This window comes from Lupinus angustifolius, chromosome LG11, assembly GCF_001865875.1.
Source record: "Lupinus angustifolius cultivar Tanjil chromosome LG11, LupAngTanjil_v1.0, whole genome shotgun sequence".
NCBI classification, from domain to species: Eukaryota; Viridiplantae; Streptophyta; class Magnoliopsida; order Fabales; family Fabaceae; genus Lupinus; species Lupinus angustifolius.
In genome coordinates this window covers 8559874-8580501 of record NC_032019.1, presented here as the reverse complement: position 1 = coordinate 8580501, position 20628 = coordinate 8559874, and the positions used below count along the sequence as shown (strand labels likewise).

General features: G+C 33.5%; 3 protein-coding genes across 4 annotated transcripts; all 3 read left to right on the top strand.

Moving 5' to 3' along the window:
• Nucleotides 969–5170, top strand: LOC109360827. The gene is made up of 4 exons (XM_019605970.1): nt 969–1791; nt 1901–2064; nt 4410–4484; nt 4564–5170. Exons 1-4 carry the CDS (start codon nt 1128–1130, stop codon nt 4960–4962), a joined length of 1302 nt encoding a protein of 433 aa, XP_019461515.1. The 5' UTR covers nt 969–1127; the 3' UTR covers nt 4963–5170.
• LOC109360080 (thioredoxin H2-like) lies at nt 12539–13889 on the top strand. 2 transcript variants are annotated; one of them, XM_019604818.1, is made up of 3 exons: nt 12539–12744; nt 12854–12976; nt 13453–13889. In XM_019604818.1, the coding sequence occupies exons 1-3, from the start codon at nt 12616–12618 to the stop codon at nt 13555–13557; spliced, it is 357 nt and encodes a 118-aa protein (XP_019460363.1). In that variant the 5' UTR covers nt 12539–12615; the 3' UTR covers nt 13558–13889. The 2 variants fall into 2 exon arrangements, with proteins under 2 accessions (XP_019460363.1, XP_019460362.1); XM_019604817.1 differs by having other exon boundaries at nt 12540–12744; nt 13426–13561.
• On the top strand, nt 17406–18259 carry LOC109359483 (thioredoxin H2-like). The gene is made up of 3 exons (XM_019604165.1): nt 17406–17621; nt 17719–17841; nt 17985–18259. The coding sequence occupies exons 1-3, from the start codon at nt 17502–17504 to the stop codon at nt 18123–18125; spliced, it is 384 nt and encodes a 127-aa protein (XP_019459710.1). The 5' UTR covers nt 17406–17501; the 3' UTR covers nt 18126–18259.

The window sequence follows — 20628 nt, the reverse complement described above, 5'->3', positions numbered from 1 at the left end:
AAGAAAAATATATGAATTCGATTATTCAAAATTCTATTATACACTATAGAGATTAAAATATATATGTATAATAATCATAATAACATAAATAAGCATAATAAATCAAGGAATCACCATAATAGTAACCGTTAATTGTTTAATAAATGGAAGTACACTTCCTCTCTTATAGTTCAAAATAATTCAAATGATAAGTACACTTCCTCTCTTATAGTTCAAAATAATTCAAATGATTAAACTGTATAGCATGAAAAACAGAACATTTCTCTATAAAAGCACAAGTACCCTTATCCTCTCATTGGTAGAGGAGAATTGGAAGGGAGAGAAAAGGGTGAGAGAGAAATTGAAGAGAAAATGAGAATTTTTCTTATTTGGTTGAAAAGAGAGAAAGGGAAGAGAAAATGAGAGGATATGGAAATTTGACATAAGTGTCCTTCAATTTTTTTATATACTTCTTAGTTTTAAATACTATTAATATAAATAATTTTCCTTTAAATATAAAAATATCAATTAAAAATGTTAATTGAAATTATAATAAAATATATCATTTAAAATTATAATTTTTATTTTTAGTTAACAATAAAATAACATTTATCTATCTCATTTCTTTATTTTAGGGACATTTTTGTCATTTGAATTATAATATCACCTCTCTCTTCTCATTTTCTATCAAACCAAACAAAAGAGAAAGAGAAAAAATATATCTTTCTATTAATTTTCTCTTATACCAAACATTACTAAAATCTACTTAATTTCTCTTCTTTCTCTTTCACACCTCTTTCTTTCTCTCTTCTTATTTTCTCTTGTTCAACAAAACAAAGCATTAAACTAAATCAAATTATCTCAATTATAGGAGATTCAACATATCCGTTTTTAACAGTGGCATGCGTGTTTTTGTTAAAAATCCTAACTAGGCCTCCAAAACGACATTAGGCCCAGCTCGTTTCATCCAACACAAAATCTCCTCTCCCTAGAACCCCCACTTCCACCGTTTCAAATCTCACCGCACCAAACACAAAACCCCTCACTCTCTCTCACAGCGCCGCCTCCTCCGCCGCCCCCTGCGGCTTTTCTAACTTACCATTCCTAAAAAAATCAGTTACTTCAAAGGGTTTCTTTTTTAGTTCCAAATGTCGGCCACCGCATCTTCCGAAGTCTCCGACGGCCCAGTCCTTAACCTAATCAACAAGCGCCTCCGTGCTCTCCGCAAGAAACTCAACCGTATCACCTACACCGAAGAATCCCTCTCCCAAGGCAAACAAATCAATAAGGAGCAAGAAGAAGTCCTCCGTTCCAAACCCTCAGTCCTCTCTCTCATCGACGAGCTCGAGAAGCTTCGCCAGCCTCTCCAAACCGCCCTCGCCGAAGAACTCAACCTCGCCTTAACCCGAAACAATACCAAAACCGAAACTCTAGAAACCGGTAACTCCGGTTCGGCTGAACCGGGGAATGAAAATAAACCGGATGAGGCTGTTGTTGTTGAGGATATTCTTAATTTGCTTTACTTTGGTTCCCTATTTGATGTGAAATCGCAGAGTGATTTCGCGTCGACGATGCTGACTAGGACTCATGAGCGTGGATGCTGCTTGACTTATGATTATGTTACTGATGACGCCACTGATCTGCTCAGGGAGAAGGATTTGGATTTGATTGCTGCTTTGCGCGGGTTGTTGATTTCGCGCCCTGCGGATTCCAGCTTGTCCCATAAGAACGCGCTGCAGCGATGTATCGAGCACGCGAAATTGTGGCTGGCTAGGGCTGAGGAACCTATTGAGGCTAATGCTGATGTTACATGTATGGTTTAGTTTGGGAATTTTGAATGGTTTTTGTTGAATTGATATTTTGTAGTGTTGTTTTGTTATGTTTATTAATTGGTTGTTTTGAGTGTTGGTGTTTTCTGTAGATGCTGGTTTGAGAGAGAGGTTGAGTAAGATTATGTTGTCGGAGTACTTCACTACCACTCCTGAGATGAAAGCTACTGTTGAAGTTGCTGCTGCAGCTGCTGCTGGAAATTATTACCCGGTGGAAGTGGAAGTGGAGGGTTCTGTTTCTCCTTCTCAGGAGAAGGTATATTACTTGTTGCATTGGTAGTTTTGAAATTTTATCATTTGGGTATATGTTTGAATTGTTAGTTTGTGGATTCAGCTGAGTGAAATGCATGATATATGGATGCAATAGTAGTATAATACATTTTTGTTCTGTTTGCTATAAGATGTTGTGAAGAACTCGCTTCACGAATGGTAAACTCTAGCCGTCAATGCTGTTTTGTTTGGTTGGATTAGATGTAGTTTGAGATTGAAAACAATTTAATTGTAAGATAATTCTTATTTATGATTTTATAAATATGTGAAGAGGGATGAGAGACGAATATTTTGTTTTTGTCTCTCTTGATTCTTCTGCTGCAGACATAAGGTTGGGGTGAAATCATTAAGGATCTCACTGTGGATGAGTTTTGATGAAAGCTATAAAATTCTTTATCTTGCATTATATGTCAAACTTTAAGTGTAGTCATTACTCATTAGTGTATATATAAATAACCAGTTTAGCTGTTAATTTTTTTTGTTTTGTGTGTAGTATTGATGGAATTGTTTATATCTGTAAGGGTAATGGTGTTGCGTTTTATGTATGCTTGTTATAGAATAGAAGTTAGCAAAGCAAGTTTCCCATTAGCTTCAGGTAAGTCAGAAATGCTGTAGGACTAGGAGGGGATCTGGTAAATACTGTTCTCTGTGCTTAAGCTATAAATGTGTTTGCTCCAATGAGTAAATACTGTTCTCTTGAATCATGAGTTGTTACATATGTAGAAATATGCAACAGATATTTGACTTTTGTGTGTACTAGGGTTATACCTTAGAGCACTTGAAATGCCAGTAGATATTTTTTAGTAACTAAGTAATCTGTACATATGCTTGTCTTCAAGTAGATTATTGTTATGAATAAAATAACTACATTGAATTTGTTATAAATAGTAAATATGCAATGTATGCAAGCCTTGGAAAAATTTAAGGAGAACAAAATTCTAATCTTATAGATAGTATTTCATTATTTTTTTAAGTTTTCTCTAATCTGCCTGGAGCCTGAAAGATAGTTTTCTATGTTTTAGCTATAAAACGGGTACTAAGACCTATAAAATATGAATCATTGCTTTGACAAGAATCATGAGTTATTAGAGAAAGCTTCATTTTGCAATAGATATTTTTGTTAGGTAGAGTTATCCCGTAGCACTTGAAGAATCAGGAGATATTTTTTTCCACTAAATATTCTGTAAATATCCATGCGACCATGCCTTAAAGTAGGTTGTTGTTATGAATAGAACAACTAATTTGAATTTTGATCTAAATAGTAAATCTTCAAAATATGCAAACAAACCCAACTTACATTTTTTGTTGTATTTTATCGAGTTTCTCCTATCTTCCTTGAATGAGCATATTGGTAGAGACCCTGCTGTAAGACATGTTTTCAGAAGTCAAGCTTTATACTCATAGGTTGAACCTTCAATTACAGGACATACATGCAAATGCTTTATTGCCATTGGTTATGTATTTATTCTTTCAATAGGGTTTTTCAAGCTTAACTTGCACAAATAATTAAGCCAAATCAAAGTACAAGCTTTCTTTGTTTTCAGATAAGGGGATCTGTGTTGCATGACTTGCCTGAGAAACTTTGATACTTCACCATGACTAACACCAAATGACTTTGTTGAAGAAGTATATTAAATACAATAAGGTGAAAAACCTGAAAATGTATCATAAATAAAATTACAATGGCTGTTTGCATGAAGTTTGGGTGGTTGCTGCCATGTTTTACATGTAACATCATCAAGCAGCCACAATATAGTTTACAGTAACAATATCGCATAGAGTTCAAATACCGAGGGAGGAAGAGATGAGTGGATGAAAAGAATGACAGAAAAATGTGTACCCAAACTTATTATATGCCACTATTGTCTTTTGCAAGTAGCTACTCTACCCTCTCGCCTTTGTTTGTATAGATTAAGTTTGATATTTTATTATAAATAGTAAATCAGCTTCTCTTTCTTCACTGATTTTTCAAAGTTGCAAATCTGGTTATTTTCTTTAGTATTATAGTTGTTTCTTTCAACTCTCTTTTTCGTTGTGCATTCGGCCTCACTCCTTTATAAAGGACTCTACAGGTCTTGCTTTACGATGATGTCTTCTTTTCAAGTAGTCCAGCGTAAAAAATGGCAATTAAGTTTTTTCTGTTCCATTGTCTCAAGTTTAAAAATGTTTTTTGTTCTTTGATATGATCTCTCTAGGAGAACTGTCTTCAACTTCTCCTTGATTGTTTGTCTATGGTAAAGAACGCTTTAATGAGAGTCAGGCTTTAATATGTTCTATGATTCAAAGCCAAAATCGATTCTGATGCTCACTAGTTTCATATACATTTTGTAGGTTGAAGGAACTGGAGACTTTCAAGGACATGGATCTGGAGATGATCAGTTTGATCCTGAAGGGGAGCATCAAAAGGTTGTATAGTTTTTGCCAGATATATTGCTGACATAAAATTGGTGATTTGATGTGATTCGTAACGATTTCTGCTTTGCAGGGTGAAGTAGAAGCAGAAAGTGCAGTTGACGTGGTTTCAGTTGAACACGAACAGACTGTCCCTGTAGTGGATGTAGAGCACAACCAACAAGATATCGAGGGAAAGGAGCAACATTATCCCAGGAGGGGTTATCAGAGCCAAAGAGGTGGTCGTGGCGGAGCAGGTGGTGGTCGAAGGGGTTATTCAAATGGGCGTGGAGGTCGTGGCGGTCGTGGTGGTGGCAGAGGCTACCAGAATGGTCACAATCAGTACTATGATCAGCAGCCTGGAAATTATTATCCAAGGAACTATCAGAACAATAGAGGAAGAGGTGGTGGCAGGGGCGGTGGCTACTCTTATGACAACCATGGCCCAGGTGGTCAAGTGAATAATGTTGCAAGCAATGGGGTGCAATCATGATTTATTGGGAGGTGTTCATAATGTTTGTTCCTGTCACTAGTTGGTGGTGAACCTTTTTTATTGTCCTAGTACGAAATATGTTTTAAATGATTTTGTTTTGACATTTTCAACATCCAGAAACCACCATTTTGTACTCCTGTAGCTAGTGGAGACCTTTGTTCGAAATGTTACCTCAAAAAACTTTTTGCGTGCATTTTATGTTCTCCAATGTGTTGCAATTCGACTTTCTTCGTTAGCCTCTTAATGGTTTGTGCCCCAAGGTCACATCCTTGTAGGCATTTATAGAGGCATTGCTGTTACAGTTTGAGCATTCTGTGGGATTATCTGATAATGCTCAAGTTGCAAAAGTATTGCTTCATTAGAAAATTACTCCTTCATTCTATGAATGGTTTTATGATTAAGATTTTGCCACTATAGATACACATGAATTAGTTATTACATTGTCTTTGCTGTGTTACTCCTAATATTGTCATCTCTTTTAGATCAATGTCCAAGAGATAACTTTCATTATATTTATGTCTCGATGATGATAGATATTTCTCTTTTGGTGACTTTATTAAGCCATAGGTATTCGATACTATACCTCAATTCAATCTATAAATAGTCTTTTTATAGCCAAATAAGGAGAGTCAAAATTAAAAAGTTTGTTTATTAGGTGAGCAATTCTCATATTTTAAATAATGTTATATTAAGTTCGTTATTATACTTAATGTTCAAATCCTTATTTTTACAATTCATTTCATTTTATAATAATAGTTTTTAGTGGTGCGTGATTATTCTTCCCAATAATATTAATGTTCAAATCCTTATGATTACAATCAATTTCATTTTATAATAATAGTTTTTAATGGTGCATAGCTGCCCCTCCCAAGAATGATCTAATGAGACTTTGCATCACTAAACGAACACTTTATTTGTAGTGAGTCTCATATTTTAAATAGCATTAATTTTGCTATATTACCCCACGTTCAAATCCAAACTTTTACAATCCATATCTTTTATAATAGTTTTGATTAGTTAGTGGAAGAAAGAATATATTTAGCAAATGCTATGTAGTTGCCCCAATTAGGAAGTTGTATATATAACATAATAAACACAAGGGATTCTTTTTTTGGGGTAATGAAACATAAGGGATTCTAAGTCCACTATGCATATACAGAATATATAGTGCATTTCATTTTATAATGGTTTTGATTAGCTAGTGGAATACAGAATATATTTAGTGAATGCTATGTGGTTGGCGCAATTAGGAAGTTTTAATCAGTATCATAAACACATGTAAGGGATTATAAGTCCACTGTGCATGGCTTCTATTTTAATATTTCTTTACTTTACTTTTCTATTTTTCTTCTTTTAACTCTTCTTTTCTCAAATTTTTTGTTCAGTGATGAACTTTGACCGTCGTTATAGAAGATGCTCAGGTCCATGGCTATGTGAATACTAGCCGCAATAAAACATGTGTGACAAGTGGTTGGTGTTTGACCATACAAAATATCATTTAATTTATTTTGGGGAAGACTTTATTCGAAAAATTCCACTCTCTACTATGTAAACTTTTATATTTCAATGTATCCAAAGGGAATAAACAATGTTCTTTCTGGTCATCTGAATTTCTATATTATGTTGTTTTTAGTGGTCTGGATTACTATGTCTAACTTGTAAAATATAAAAAGTGCCTTATGCAGCAATCATATATATAAATAAAATTTAGTTGAGATTTAGGAATATATAGAATTATTTTATGTTCACATTTTCAAAGAAGCACTGAGATAAAGGTAGTCAACAATGTGCATTATGCGGCAATCATTATGTATAAAGGATGAGAATGAGCCTCTAATTTGTGGTAACATTATATATCTACCAACTCTTTATAAAATAAAAAAGCATCATAATATTCACAAATTCAAAGCGCTAAGACCTCAATAACAAAGTTATCATAATTTGGGCTTAATATAGGTGTAATATATCAATAAATTTAATTTAAAATTATATAAATTTATTAAAGAAAATCCACTATTTGGATATATTCCCATAAAATATATCATTTCATATAATTTCAATATAGTGTATTTATTGAATATTGACTAAAAGAAAAAGATAATGAAAAGACTTTATTTAGCCAAACAAAAAAGAAGAGGCTAAAGATTATTTTGAAGAAAGGGAGAATTTCTAGCCAAGTAAAAAAGAAGTGGCTATGGTGAAACCAACATTAATGTTCTTTTCCCTTTGGCTACATAATCTTCAAGAGCTTTGGCTCTAACTAGGAGTGTTTCATGTCATTGTAAGACACACCAAATACTTAGTTTAGTACATATTCTCTCTTCTTGTTCTCTTGTTCTAATTGTGTGAGAAATACTTGAGTGAGAGTGAACTTGGATTTTGGGAAGTGAGTGAAACACTTGTAGTTCTCTTTTTTCATAGTGGAATAATCCTTGTTGCTCTTCAGTTGTGGACGTAGGCAAATTGTCGAATCACATTAAATTCTCGGTGTTATTTTCTCTATGGGTCTTCCGCTCCAACAAACTTGAGCTCTTGCATGCTAAGTCGTACGATCTAAAAGAAAATTCTTAGTATGCTCTGTGTTTGCAGCATTGTTTGATCTTACACACCAGAAAAGAATTGTTCTTGTTACTGGAAAGGTATAATAGTGTGAAAGTGTATGTCTAGGAAAGTTATGTCTTATGAAAGACCTGGTATTTAAGCGTGTATGTTAAGACCCATCTCTCTTTCCTGGGAACTTTCCTGGTGTATGTTCACGGACTACGATATTGTTCTAGTATACGATTATCATGGCGAGTGCTAAATTTGGTTTGGAGAAATTTAATGGAGAAAATGATTTCAACCTATGGCTATTGAAGATGAAAGCTCTACTAGTTCATCAAGGCTTGGGCAAAGCCTTGAAAGGTAGAAACAAGTTACCAGAGAGTCTGACCAAGGACGAGAAGGATGAAAACTTGGAAAAAGCACATACTGCAATTTTGTTGTGCTTGAGAGATGAAGTTCTACGAGAAGTGTTAGATGAAACTACAGCTGCTTCATTATGGTTGAAGCTGGAAAGCCTGTACATGACGAAGTCACTCACCAACAGGCTATATTTGAAGAAAATAATATATATTCTTCAAATGCAGGAAGAAAAGTCCATAAAAGATAATCTGGATGAATTTAACAAAATTATTCTTGATCTAAAGAATATTGATGTTAAAATTGAAGATGAAGACCAAGCAATTCTTCTACTATGTTCCCTTCCAAGTTCTTATGAGCACTTCATCGACACCATGATGTGGACGAAGTAAAGGCGGTGTTGCACTCGAAAGAACTAAAGAAAAGAGTATCAGATTCGAGATATGAATGGCTCAGGTGATAGTCTTTTTGCTAGAGGAAGAACAGAGAAGCGAAATCAATTTGGTGAAAGAGGAAAATCTAGGTCCAAGTCTAAAGCAAAACCTAGAAAGTATAAATGCTTTCACTGTCACAAGGAGGGGAATTTAAGAAAGAATTGCCCAGAGCGCAAAGGCAAGGAAAAGATTTATGAATATGGAGATGCATCTGTAGCAAATGACTATGATAGTGCAAATCCACTAATAGTCTCAGAGCACGACTCAAAAGATGAATGAATACTTGATTCTGGATGCTCATATGACATGTGTCCCATTAAGGATTGGTTTTCCACTTACCAACACTTAGATGGGGGCAAGGTCCTTTTGGGAAATAATGCTCCCTGCAAGGTCATTGGCATCGGCTCAATTAGAATCAAGATGTTCGATGGAATCGTAAGGACGTTGACAGATGTAAGGCATGTTCCATAATTGAAGAAAAATCTGATTTCCTAGGGAACATTGGATTCAAAAGGTTATAGCTACAAAGGTGAAGGTGGAGCTATAAGAATGTCTAATGGCACTATGGTTGCGATGAAAGAAAAAAAAGAGAATAGTCTCTATATGTTACAAGGAAACACAATCACGGGTGTTGCTGCTGTCTCCTCAACTTCTGATTCTGATGTCACCAAACTATGGCATCTAAGAACGGGTCATGTCAGTGAAAGAGGTCTAGCCGAGTTGGCCAAACAAGGATTACTATGCGGTCAACAAGTCGGGAAGGTAGACTTTTGTGAACATTGTGTTTTCGGAAAGCAATGTCGGATAAAATTCAATGTTGCGGTTCATTGAACAAGAGGCACATTGGATTATGTATATTCTGACTTGTGGGGTCCTTCCCAAGTACCTTCTCATGGTGGTAGTAGATACATGTTAACATTCATTGATGACTATTCAAGGAAAGTATGGTTTTTCATTTTGAAACACAAAAGTGAAGCATTTGTCAAGTTCAAACAGTGAAAAACCTTGATCGAAAAGCAATATGGGAGAAAGATCAAGAGACTGAGAACTGATAATTTTGTAGCAGAGAATTCAGAAATTTTGCAAGGATTACGGTATTGTCAGACATTACACACTCCACAACAAAATGGATTTGTAGAACAAATGAATAGAACCTTACTTGAAAGGACAAGATGTATGTTGTCAAATGCTGGATTGTCAAAAGAATTTTGGGCGGAAGCTATTAGTACAACTTGTTACTTGATCAACAAATGTCCATCAACGACCATTGGTTTCAAAACTCCAGAAGAGATGTGGTCGAGTATTCCGGCAAATTATGAAAATTTGAGGATATTTGGTTGTCCTGCATATGCTCATAACAAAGAAGGAAAACTTGATGCAAGAGCATTGAAATGCATTTTTCTTGGATATCCCAATAGTGTGAAAGGATATAAGTTATAGTGGTCAAAGCAAAGAAAGTACATTATTAGTAGAGATGTTACTTTTAATAAAGCTAAAATGCTAAAGCCTCATACAGAGTCATTAAGTGAAAATGAAGATCATAATATCTTCGAGAAGGTGGAGTTTAAGGTGGAGCCAACAAAAGAAAAAAACACTTGATCAAGAAGAAGAAGTCCATGATGCATGTAGTGATATTGATATCTCCCAATTGCAACATTATCAGTTGGCTAGGGACAGACACATGAGACATATAAAACCTCCAAAAAAGTATGTCTATGTTGATCTGGTGTCATACGCTCTAAATGTTGCTGATGATATTAGTAATCGTGAACCACAATCATATGAAGAAGCTATCAACAACAAAGAAGCTTCCAAATGGATTTCTGTCATGACAGAGGAAATTGAGTCTCTTCATAAGAATCATATTTGGGTTCTTGCAAAGCGACCGAAGGCTCAAAATATTGTTGGATGCAAATGGGTCTTTAAGAAGAAGGAAGGAACCCAAGGGGTTAAAGATGCAAGATTCAAGGCATGATTAGTGGCCAAAGGTTTTACACAAAGAGAAGGCATTGATTTCAATGAAGTGTTCTCTCATATAGTAAAACATAGCTCTATTCGCATCCTACTTGTAATTGTAGCTCATTTTGATCTATAACTTGAGCAACTAGATGTCAAAATGGCATTATTGCATGATGAATTGGAGGAACAAATCTACATGAAACAACTTGAAGGATTTTAAGTTCAAGGGATGAAAGATCATGTCTGCTTGCTGAAGAAATCTTTATATAGACTAAAGCAATCTTCCAGACAATGGTATCAATGATTTGACACCTTCATGCTTGAAAATGGATATTTTAGAAGTGAACATGATAGTTGCGTCTACTACAAGAAGCTTGCAAATAAGTCATTCATATATTTGCTTTTATATGTTGATGACATGTTGATCGCATGTAAGAACATGTGAGAAATTAAAAACTTGAAAGCTCAATTGAGCTCAGAGTTTGAAATGAATGACTTAGGAGCTGAAAAGAAAATTCTGGGAATGAAGATTCAAAGGGATAGAAAAGAAGGGACACTCTTTCTATCATAAAATAAGTACATTGAGAAAGTGTTGGACGCTTTGGCATGCAAAATGCTAAACCAGTCACTACTCCATTTGTGACCCATTTCAAACTTTCAATGGCTTTGTGTCCACAAACTGAGAGTGAAAAAAAGGAGATGTCAAGTGTACCTTATGCTAGTGCGGTTGACAGTCTCATGTATGCCATGGTATGCACTAGACCAGATATTGCTCATACAGTAAGTGTGGTAAGCAGATATATGACAAATCTTGGTAAAGTTCACTGGAAGGCTGTGAAGTGGATTATGCGCTACCTAAAAGGTACCATAAATATATGGTAAAGTCAAAGATGTTGGAAACAAGATCAATGGATATGTTGACTCGGATTATGTTGGAGATATAGATAAGCGAAGATCGCCCACCGGATATGTCTTTACACTGTGTGGTTGTACTATTAGTTGGAAAGCAACATTACAATCAACTTTTGCTTTGTCTACAACTGAGGCATAGTACATCACAGTAACGGAAGCTGTAAAGGAAGCTGTAAAGGAAGCCATTTGAGAGAAAGGTCTAATTGAAGAGTTGGGTATACAACTCGAAGAAACAACCATCTATTGTAATAGTCAAAATGCTATACATCTGACAAAGAATCCAATGTATCATGAAAGAACTAAGCATATTGATGTTCGGATGTACTTTATCGGAGATATAGTGGAGAGATGAGTTGTTAGAGTGGAAAAAATACACACTACAGATAATCTGACGGACATGATGACAAAGCCAGTTCCAACTACCAAGTTCAGACATTGTGTGGATTTGATTAATGTTCAGAATCTCTAGTGAACATGAAGAAGAGTAGCATGACAATAACTATGATAGTCTTTTAGCCAAGGTGAATATTTATTGAATATTGGCTAAAAGAAAAAAATGATGAAAAGACTTTCTTGAGCCAAGCAAAAAAGAAGTGGCTATGGTGAAACCAACATTAATGTTCTGTTCCCTTTGGCCACATAATTTTCAAGAGTTTTGGCTATAAATAGGAGTATTCCATGTCATTGTAAGACACACCAAATACTTAGCTTAGTACATATTCTTTCTTCTTGTTCTCTTGTTCTAATTGTGTGAGAAATACTTGAGTTAGAATGAAATTAAGTATACTTAAATTTTGGGAAGTGAGTAAAACACTTGTAATTCTCTTTTATCATAGTGGAATAATTCTTGTTGCTCTTCAGCTATGGACATAGGTAAATTACCGAACCACATTAAATTCTCGATATCATTTTCTGCATCGGTCTTCCGCTACAACATTATTTATGCTTTATATCTTTCAATCAAAACATAACTTTTGACAAGTAAATATGTTAGCCCACGTATGACTAACAAAACAATGAAAGGATGTATTGATAAAAAAGGCACTTGTGCTCTTAAATATGATCTCTGGCATAATTTATTCTAATTCTCCATTAGAGTATATGAATCGGATGTCTTTTAAAGAAGAGTACAAAATTTATGCACTGATGATATATTTGTTTTTTTATATAGTCGATACAATATACTATCTAGTGTACATTTATATGTATTATTTTTAACTAAGTGTCGATTATGATGTTGAATAATATGTGAATAGTATAAAACTTTGGCATCTGCATTATTTTGGAGAGAAAGTACCTTAATAGTTTCTCCCCCTACTTTTGTTAGTCCTATAAATGAAGCTTTCTTAGAAAATGATTTCATCAAATCAAGCTCGAACCAAAACCTCTTAGAGTCCAAAGGCAAATTTTGGGTGATATTTTTCAGTGTCAAAGAGAAAGAAGCAAGATGGGAGCTAACATATCCAACATGGAATGCTATCCTTATGCATCATCACAATCATCTCACATTCTCACCTTCCATTCAACTGCTAAATGGAAGGCTCACTTTGATTCCTCCAAAGGAATGAACAAGTTGGTATGGTTATATAATTAATCACTCACTTTATTTATTATATGATTTAATCAATCACCATCATTATATGATTATATCATCTTTATTTTAATTTTATTTTTGAGTGGTAAAGATGGTGATTGATTTCACTGCTACATGGTGTGGACCTTGCAAATACATGGACCATGTTGTCCAAGAGTTTGCTGCAAAATACACAGAAGTTGAGTTCATCAAGATTGATGTGGATGAGTTAATGGTATTATTTATTTCCTTTCACAATTACATGTTCACTTATTGCTAGAGGAACACACTTTATACATTCTACAGCATTTATTTATTATTAGTTTGCATTGTTTTCTCAACACCCATTTACACTTAATTTATAATGAAGTAGGATCTTCTTGGGACGTAAGTTTTTATTTCTTATTTTGATTTTAATGACAAAAATATAATTTTACTATAAATAAAATGATACAAGTGTCTTAACATTTTATTTTTTCATTGATTTTATATTACTTGCTCTCTAGTACTGGAGATAATTCATACTCCTTTGTAATCATATTATCTCCTCATGTTACCTTTAAAGCAATAACTTTTGATGGATAATTATAAAGTAAGATTTGTTTCTTTCATTAAATAATCAAGATCATTGGATCATATTATTATTAGGAACTAATTTTGGTTCTAAGGTATAAATGTGAACAGGGGGTCTCTCAAGAATTCCAAGTGCAGGCAATGCCAGCATTCATATTGATGAGAAAAGGCAAAGTTGTTGATAAGTTGGTGGGAGCAAAAACTGAGGAGCTAGAAACATTGATTGAGAAGCATCTAAACTAAAGTCTGTGATTTTGCACTTTAAAAAAGTGTCAAGGAGTATCAACCATATTAAGGGAACAAGAATAAGGAGAAATTTATTTAATATATCTTGTCATACCACATTAACTTGTTTACGTGAGGTGCTTAGATTATCTTTAAACTTTTATTGAAGTTTTGACAAAAGTAAGGGTCAACTTGGTGAAAAGCATTTATGTAAGAAAAAGGAATGTCATTTCATTTTTTCATAAAGTTTGTGTGAGATGTTAAGATTTCATTAGGGTTTGATGTAATTTTTCTATTATATTTTTATTTTTCAACTATTTCACATCATATGTCCTTATTAAAAAGGAGGTACCTCGTAATAAGGCTATTTTTTTAGCATAATTTATAGTATTTATCATAATGTTTACGCACCATGTTGCCATTGCCACGCTACATCAAACCCATATCCCTAGACCCTGAATTTTATCATAATGTTTATAGTAATATGTCTAGTTTACTTGTTTCAACTTAGGGTAATGTACACTTTGGTCCTCAACTTCAAAAATACAAAACCTCTATGTTGTAAGAGGTTTTTTTTATTTTTTATCATTGGATCTTTCGCTATTTATATATGTATTGTTTTTATTTAAAAATCAATGATGCTTAATATATAAATAATGTATTGAGAAGGTAAAACCTCTTGATACATACATTATTTTCTCCACAACCTTTTTGACATCTGAATTTTTTTGTCATTCCATTTAATTTTTCATCAAACTTTAATGGCTGAAATTACATTTTTAAAATGTTGCAAAACCAAATCGCTTATGAACTTAAGTTGGGTGGAATAAATTGAACTTTTCTCATAAAAAATGGTACCAAAATTATCACTTGCTTTCTACTTGACAATTTCACTCAAGAGTCTGATGCAAGAGAAAACAAAAGGAGTAAAAGTGACAAGTTAGTATGAATTACATTGCACATTTTTAAACTTTGAACAACGAATTTTACATATCCTAAGTCGGATCCACTACATTAGACCTTTCCCAAAATAAATGTACTTTTTTGCAATCAAAGTAATTGTTTTTGCAGTTAATTGCAAGGTGCTGAGTTCAAATCCCTCCTATACCAATCACATTCGAGCACAAATGTTCCATAATGGTTTACTATGTAATGCCACAAAAAATATGTTAAGGATTAAGAAAAATGGGGGAAAAAAGAATATTTCAAAAAAAAAAAATGAAATTGTGAGCCCGTTAACAAAAAAAAAATCGGTAGACATTTTTTATTTTTATTTTAAAAAGGAAAGAAATGCAGTTCTAAAAGATGGAATACGAAAACTCATACTTTATGTGTTGCAATTTAATTGATTGAGATGACTGGGACAAAAATTGATTCTATATTGTCCATTTTAGACAATATAGCATCTTTTAATTTTGTTTAGTAAGCATTTAGGGATGGCTGGTCCACTTTTAACAAGCTTAATTAGTCCAGAACCATATATAATTACTGTTAATTACTTTATTATTTCCCATACAAGTGCCTACAATAGAAATAAGATGTATTATACAAAATACATTAGGGGAATACTAATTAATGTGGCAAAGAAAGTTGTTAAAAAAATTGAAGATAGAAATCTTACATTAAAAGATGATGCATAAATGCTCTGATTTCTAATATCATGAATCTCTTTTTTATTCCTCAACCTTACATTTTGCTGAAGAAACAAAAACAGTTGCAACTCAAGCAGCTGTATCCTTTGTTTAGAGCTTTTTAATTCCACTGCATAATTTCTGTGTCACATATTGTCCATCAACTTTGAGATTAAAGTGAAACACCATTTTTATAGTTGACAAAATATCACGGGACAACCATAATAAATGAGAATAATGTATCTCTTTATATCAGGAAATAACTTATCTCATTCAGCCAGTAAAAATATATATGACATGGTGTACTATTTTGTTTGGTTTTAAAAATATTTTTACAGAAAATAATGAAACATGACACATGTTATGATTTCATTGGCAGAAGGAGTCTCCTTATACCAAGAGATATTTTATTCTCATAATAAATACACTCTATAAGTAATGAAATATTTATATAATGATTAAGAATTGAAGTACTAATTTCATAAATTCAAGGTGATTAATGTGAACCTTAGGCAAAGTTGTGTTATTAAAAAGATTGGGGACTATTGTATCTTTTTTTTTTTTTGTACTTTATGTTTTTGTGTTTGTATTTTGAATTTAATATCTATGCACGTGCAAAGATTTGATTTATATATTATTATGATGGAAAAGAAAATGACGAATAATTTTTTTCCTCTTCCTTTTTATCTGTTACATTCTGAATTATACTCAGACAGTGTAATATCCAAGTCTGCAACAGCTCATAGGTATGTTTTCACACAAAAGATGACAAGCTGATTTGATGACAGATTGTTTTTCAGAATCTTCATATGCTGCAAGAATTCAATCAAAATCTTCCTTTTCTCACATATGCTGATATTGAAATCATAGTTATACTTCATTAAACACCGTTCTTTTAGATCCCTTTTGATTTTTCCTTTTTATAAAGTTTTGAGGTTCAGATTTAAGCGTGTGATTCTGAAAGCATCCAAAAAGTTGCATGAAAAAAAGAAGAATCAAATTCATTGAAAAGTTGCATGAGAATAAGAAGAATCAAATTCTGGAATGTCACGCGATATATTAGTAGTAATAAAGAATCAGCAATTGCCGAAGGAAAATGCTAACTAATGTTCTAAGAGAAATGGTTAAGAAATCTGTGACAAAAAGCTTGCTAGTGTGATTTTCATGCAGTATCTCTATTTTGGTTCCTTAATCAATAGCCCTTAAAATACTTTTTTGGAAGACCCTTAATTGAATATTAGAAACTAATCAATAAGATGTTTTCTTGCAGTGCAATTTTTCCTGCAACTTTCCCAGCATCTTACTCATTAATAAGGATAAGGACTAAGCTGGAAAGTCAGAACAGCAATGAAAACATAAACCATTTATGTTCAGGAGGGAGTTTTCAGTCTTAGTATGAAAAATATCATAGAATGAATTTTTCTACCTATATAAAATTTGTCAAATTCTAATAAATGGTTCAAAAGTTAGGCAAAAAATAGAATGAGAGATGCGTTATTAACTGTTAGATTGAATAGTCATTGATCTCAGTCGTTGAATTGGTAACTGGTTATCGAATTTTTAGAAGTCGTGATATTAATGTACGACTTCTGCGAGGTATTTGAAACATCGTTTAGAAGTCGTGATATCAATGTACGATTTCTGTGAGGTATTTGAAACACTGTTGGGAAGTCATATTTGCAAATCCCGACTTCTGGTGAATAGAAAAAATGATATCATAAGTCGTACATTGAGAATCCGACTTCTAAACATTCACACTCGGAAGTTGTAAATATAAATCACGACTTCTACATTTAAAAAATACACTCAGAAGTTGTACATTGGATTCATAACTTCTAAACAATATCAATAACACACTCAGAAGTCGTTAAAGGATGTCACGACTTCTATACAAAAGTCGTACTTGGATCCACGACTTCTAAAAAATGTCGAAACGGTAACTAGTTACCACATTTTTAAATCCAACGGCTAAAACATAGTTTGCATCCATGAGAACTATCTCATGGTTCCCATTTTAGCATTGACCATTAATTATATATGTTGAATACACTATGTTAGTTACATGTATTGCAATTACATTACTATCAGGTACTTATGCTTTCAAATGTATCTTCAGTTCAATTAGCTTCAAGGTTCTCTTTTACAGCTTGCCACTTAGAAGAATATGATCCATCAAACGAAACCACATAGTAGTTTCCCACAACCTTTTCATCCCTATATAGGGCTTTCCAACCACTTAAGAAACCTCAACCTCTTCCAACTATTTTCTGATTCATCATACAGACTCGTAAATCAAATTTGGTTTATCATTTCCAGCCAGAAGGAACCAACATGGGATCCAACTTATTTAATGTCGATGAATCATCAGAGTCATCCAACAACATCATTACTTTCGATTCCACTGCTAAATGGAATGCTCATTTTAATGCCTTGGAAGAAACACACAACTTGGTATGTTTTAGTAACTATGACATTTCACTAGAAATCTAGAATCATAATCAATTTATAAAATTGGTTTTTTCCCTGAAATAGTGTTTCTTTGCTACAGATGGTGGTTGATTTCACAGCTAAATGGTGTAGACCTTGCAAACTCATGGACCCAACTATCCAAGACTTTGCTGCAAAATACACAAATGTTGAGTTCATCAAGATTGATGTGGATGAGTTAATGGTATGTTACTCAACCTCCTTCACTTTTAACTAGTCTATTCATTATTGCAAAAACAACACTTCATATTAGTGCTATTTTTTAGAGTCACAAATGATTTGTACCACTTGAGAACTGATTTGTGTTCCGTGTATAAATGGTGATAGGCGGTGTCTCGAGCATTTCAGGTGCAAGCGTTGCCAACTTTCATACTCATTAAGAGAGGCAAAGTTGCTGATAAAGTGGTAGGAGTAAGAAAGGAGGAGCTACAAAGGATGATTGAGAAACACACAAAACTAAATGTGTGATCATGCATTTACTTTAATATTATCAGCAAGGCCTTGCAGCATATTCTTTATACCTTTACCATTACAAGGGAAAAAGAACATACCAACAATTCACAATGAAATAAGTTGTTATAATCATTTTTTATTTTCACTAGGAGAAAAGGAAAAACAAATAGTTGTAATTCTTTATACATTACCAATTTGCATTGTAATATCTTGTAGAAATGTGTCATGTTTTTGTGCCCAACATGGAGCATGAATGAATAAGCCATAAAGGGCACCAATCAACAACTATTAAAATTATTGGATTCTTTAGAGTTATTTGACTCTTCTAATAAAAAATCTTCAACAACTCTTATAGGACAAAAAGGAATGGTCATTGATACACTGCAGATTATAACTTATCAGGACATATATCCAGATAAGTCAATTTCATACTAAGCACATTACAAATAAACAAGACATTTCTAATTCAACTGAAACCATTCAATGCAAAGATAATGACATTAGTTTTCTTTTTCTGTTTTCTTTCTACTTGAACATCAGAGTCAAAATAAGAAAAACATAGAAGACTAATTAAAACAAATCCAAATACTTTTGCAGCTGAAAACATGCTGCAGATAAGGTAGCAACTTTGCCTTATTTATTTAGTTTGTACTGTGCACAAAAATTCCTATCTAATAGTGGAATTACATAACTACCTATTTAATGATTACATATTAAACTGGTCTTTCATGTCACAATATCAGTCATTTGGATTGTGAGGTCTCTTCCAGCCAATGTTGTCAAGTTGAAAGTCTTTCATGTCATGATATCAGTCCTTTGGGTTGTGAGGTCTCTTCCGGCCGATGTTGTCAAGTTGAAAGTCTTTCATGTGATGAGAGCATCTACAAGTAATATATTTTAAGTCACTGCCAAATCATTTCCATCCCTCTTGAAAAAAGCGTGCGATTTCTCATCCACCACGAAAATTAGATCATCAGGAGCAGCTCCTCTTTCTTGGTTGCCTTCTTCCAACCAGGTTTGATATCAATCTTCAAGATTTTTTCTACAGGCTTAAAGTTACTGCGAAAACTTTAAACAAAATAACAAAAGCAGGGGCTACTGAATACACACCACATGAAGTATTTTTTAATCTAGTTGACATTAACACTAAGGGGCCCAACTCCAATCCCAAGCCAAACATAATAATAACAACAAAAATAATAGCAATGACATGAACAAAAAAATGATGGCTAAGGTAAGGCCATTGAAATCTTCAACTAACATGAAAAATATCCAAGAAATATTCTACAACCATAGCATAAAATCTTCATAGTGTAATCCAATAATTGTCTGCTAAAATCAAATGGATTTTTGCTATTGAATAAAGTCAAACACTTTGTGTAATTCAACATTAGCAACAAAACTCCAGTTTATTACATTGACATGTGACACTACAAGTTATATTAGTTTCAATATCAGTAATATTTCAATTCCAATGCTTTTTTCCATTTCTGATTGATCAATCCAAATTCTGCATTAGATTCTGCTAATATCTGCACTTTCCTTATAGCCAGAGACCAGATTCATCACATATGCAGTACTGTAATACGTCACTTTGTAAATATGCGGTACAAGAGGGATATACTTGTTCAGTATGTTACTTGGGCTCGCGGTACACTTTAACTACTGCGCTGTATTTTTTATTGTATGGTCAGAATTACAAAATGCTGCCAGTCCAAGCTTCTTTTGGGATAGAGGGACTTGAACCCTCTCGATTTATAAAGTCGACAGATTTTCTTCTTACTCTAAATTTCATTTCTGAAGGCCCAGACCCTTTTAATTAGAATCAACTAGTAAGGTTTTTAGTTGCTTCTCATCTCTTCCTTATGGTATTTGTTCCTTCCTCCATTCTACTGTGGCATTTTCCTACACTTCCTCCATCAATCACTTCCTCTATTAGTGCTTCCTAGTACAGCAAGAACTGCGAATCCGGGGCAAATTGTGCGACTCTGCTTATAGCTAACACAAACATGCAAAAACTCCCATCATAATTCCAACTAACACATCAATTTTATACAAAACCAAATCCACTACCTTAATTCTACCAAAATTTCTTTAAAAAAACACAAATTCTACCATGATGAACTAAATTATGAACAATAAAGGGGTGATAGAGTTACTAAAATTCACCAGGGACAATCCTTGAGATCCTCATCCTCCTTCTGCAACCTTTGTAAAGCTCATCAAGGGTACAACCTATTAGAGCATACCAATATTAATTGAAGAGAAGGAATAGATGCCGTATTGTACAAGAAGAAAATAGTATAGCTTTTGTATTTTGTATTCTTTCCTTTTTAGGAAATCTGTTTCTAACTGCCATTCAGTTATTTCTATTTCTGGCAAGTTAGTTGAATCACTGTATATATGAGTTATTAGCTCATAATTCATCAATCAATGAAATACAAATGTTGATGAGTGCAAATCCATTATGGTATCAGAGCATAATGCTCTTAATACCGCTGCAAAACTCTGATAACTG

Bases quoted from the DNA above. Each gene is read 5' to 3' on its own strand.
- LOC109360827 (XM_019605970.1), top strand. From the start codon at position 1,128: ATGTCGGCCACCGCATCTTCCGAAGTCTCCGACGGCCCAGTCCTTAAC. The intron at 1,792-1,900 runs GTATGGTTTAGT...TGTTTTCTGTAG, and splicing joins GGCTAATGCTGATGTTACAT to ATGCTGGTTTGAGAGAGAGG. The intron at 2,065-4,409 runs GTATATTACTTG...TACATTTTGTAG, and splicing joins TTTCTCCTTCTCAGGAGAAG to GTTGAAGGAACTGGAGACTT.
- LOC109359483 (XM_019604165.1), top strand. From the start codon at position 17,502: ATGGGATCCAACTTATTTAATGTCGATGAATCATCAGAGTCATCCAAC. The intron at 17,622-17,718 runs GTATGTTTTAGT...TCTTTGCTACAG, and splicing joins TGGAAGAAACACACAACTTG to ATGGTGGTTGATTTCACAGC. The intron at 17,842-17,984 runs GTATGTTACTCA...AAATGGTGATAG, and splicing joins TTGATGTGGATGAGTTAATG to GCGGTGTCTCGAGCATTTCA.
- LOC109360080 (XM_019604817.1), top strand. From the start codon at position 12,616: ATGGGAGCTAACATATCCAACATGGAATGCTATCCTTATGCATCATCA. The intron at 12,745-12,853 runs GTATGGTTATAT...TGAGTGGTAAAG, and splicing joins CCAAAGGAATGAACAAGTTG to ATGGTGATTGATTTCACTGC. The intron at 12,977-13,425 runs GTATTATTTATT...AAATGTGAACAG, and splicing joins TTGATGTGGATGAGTTAATG to GGGGTCTCTCAAGAATTCCA.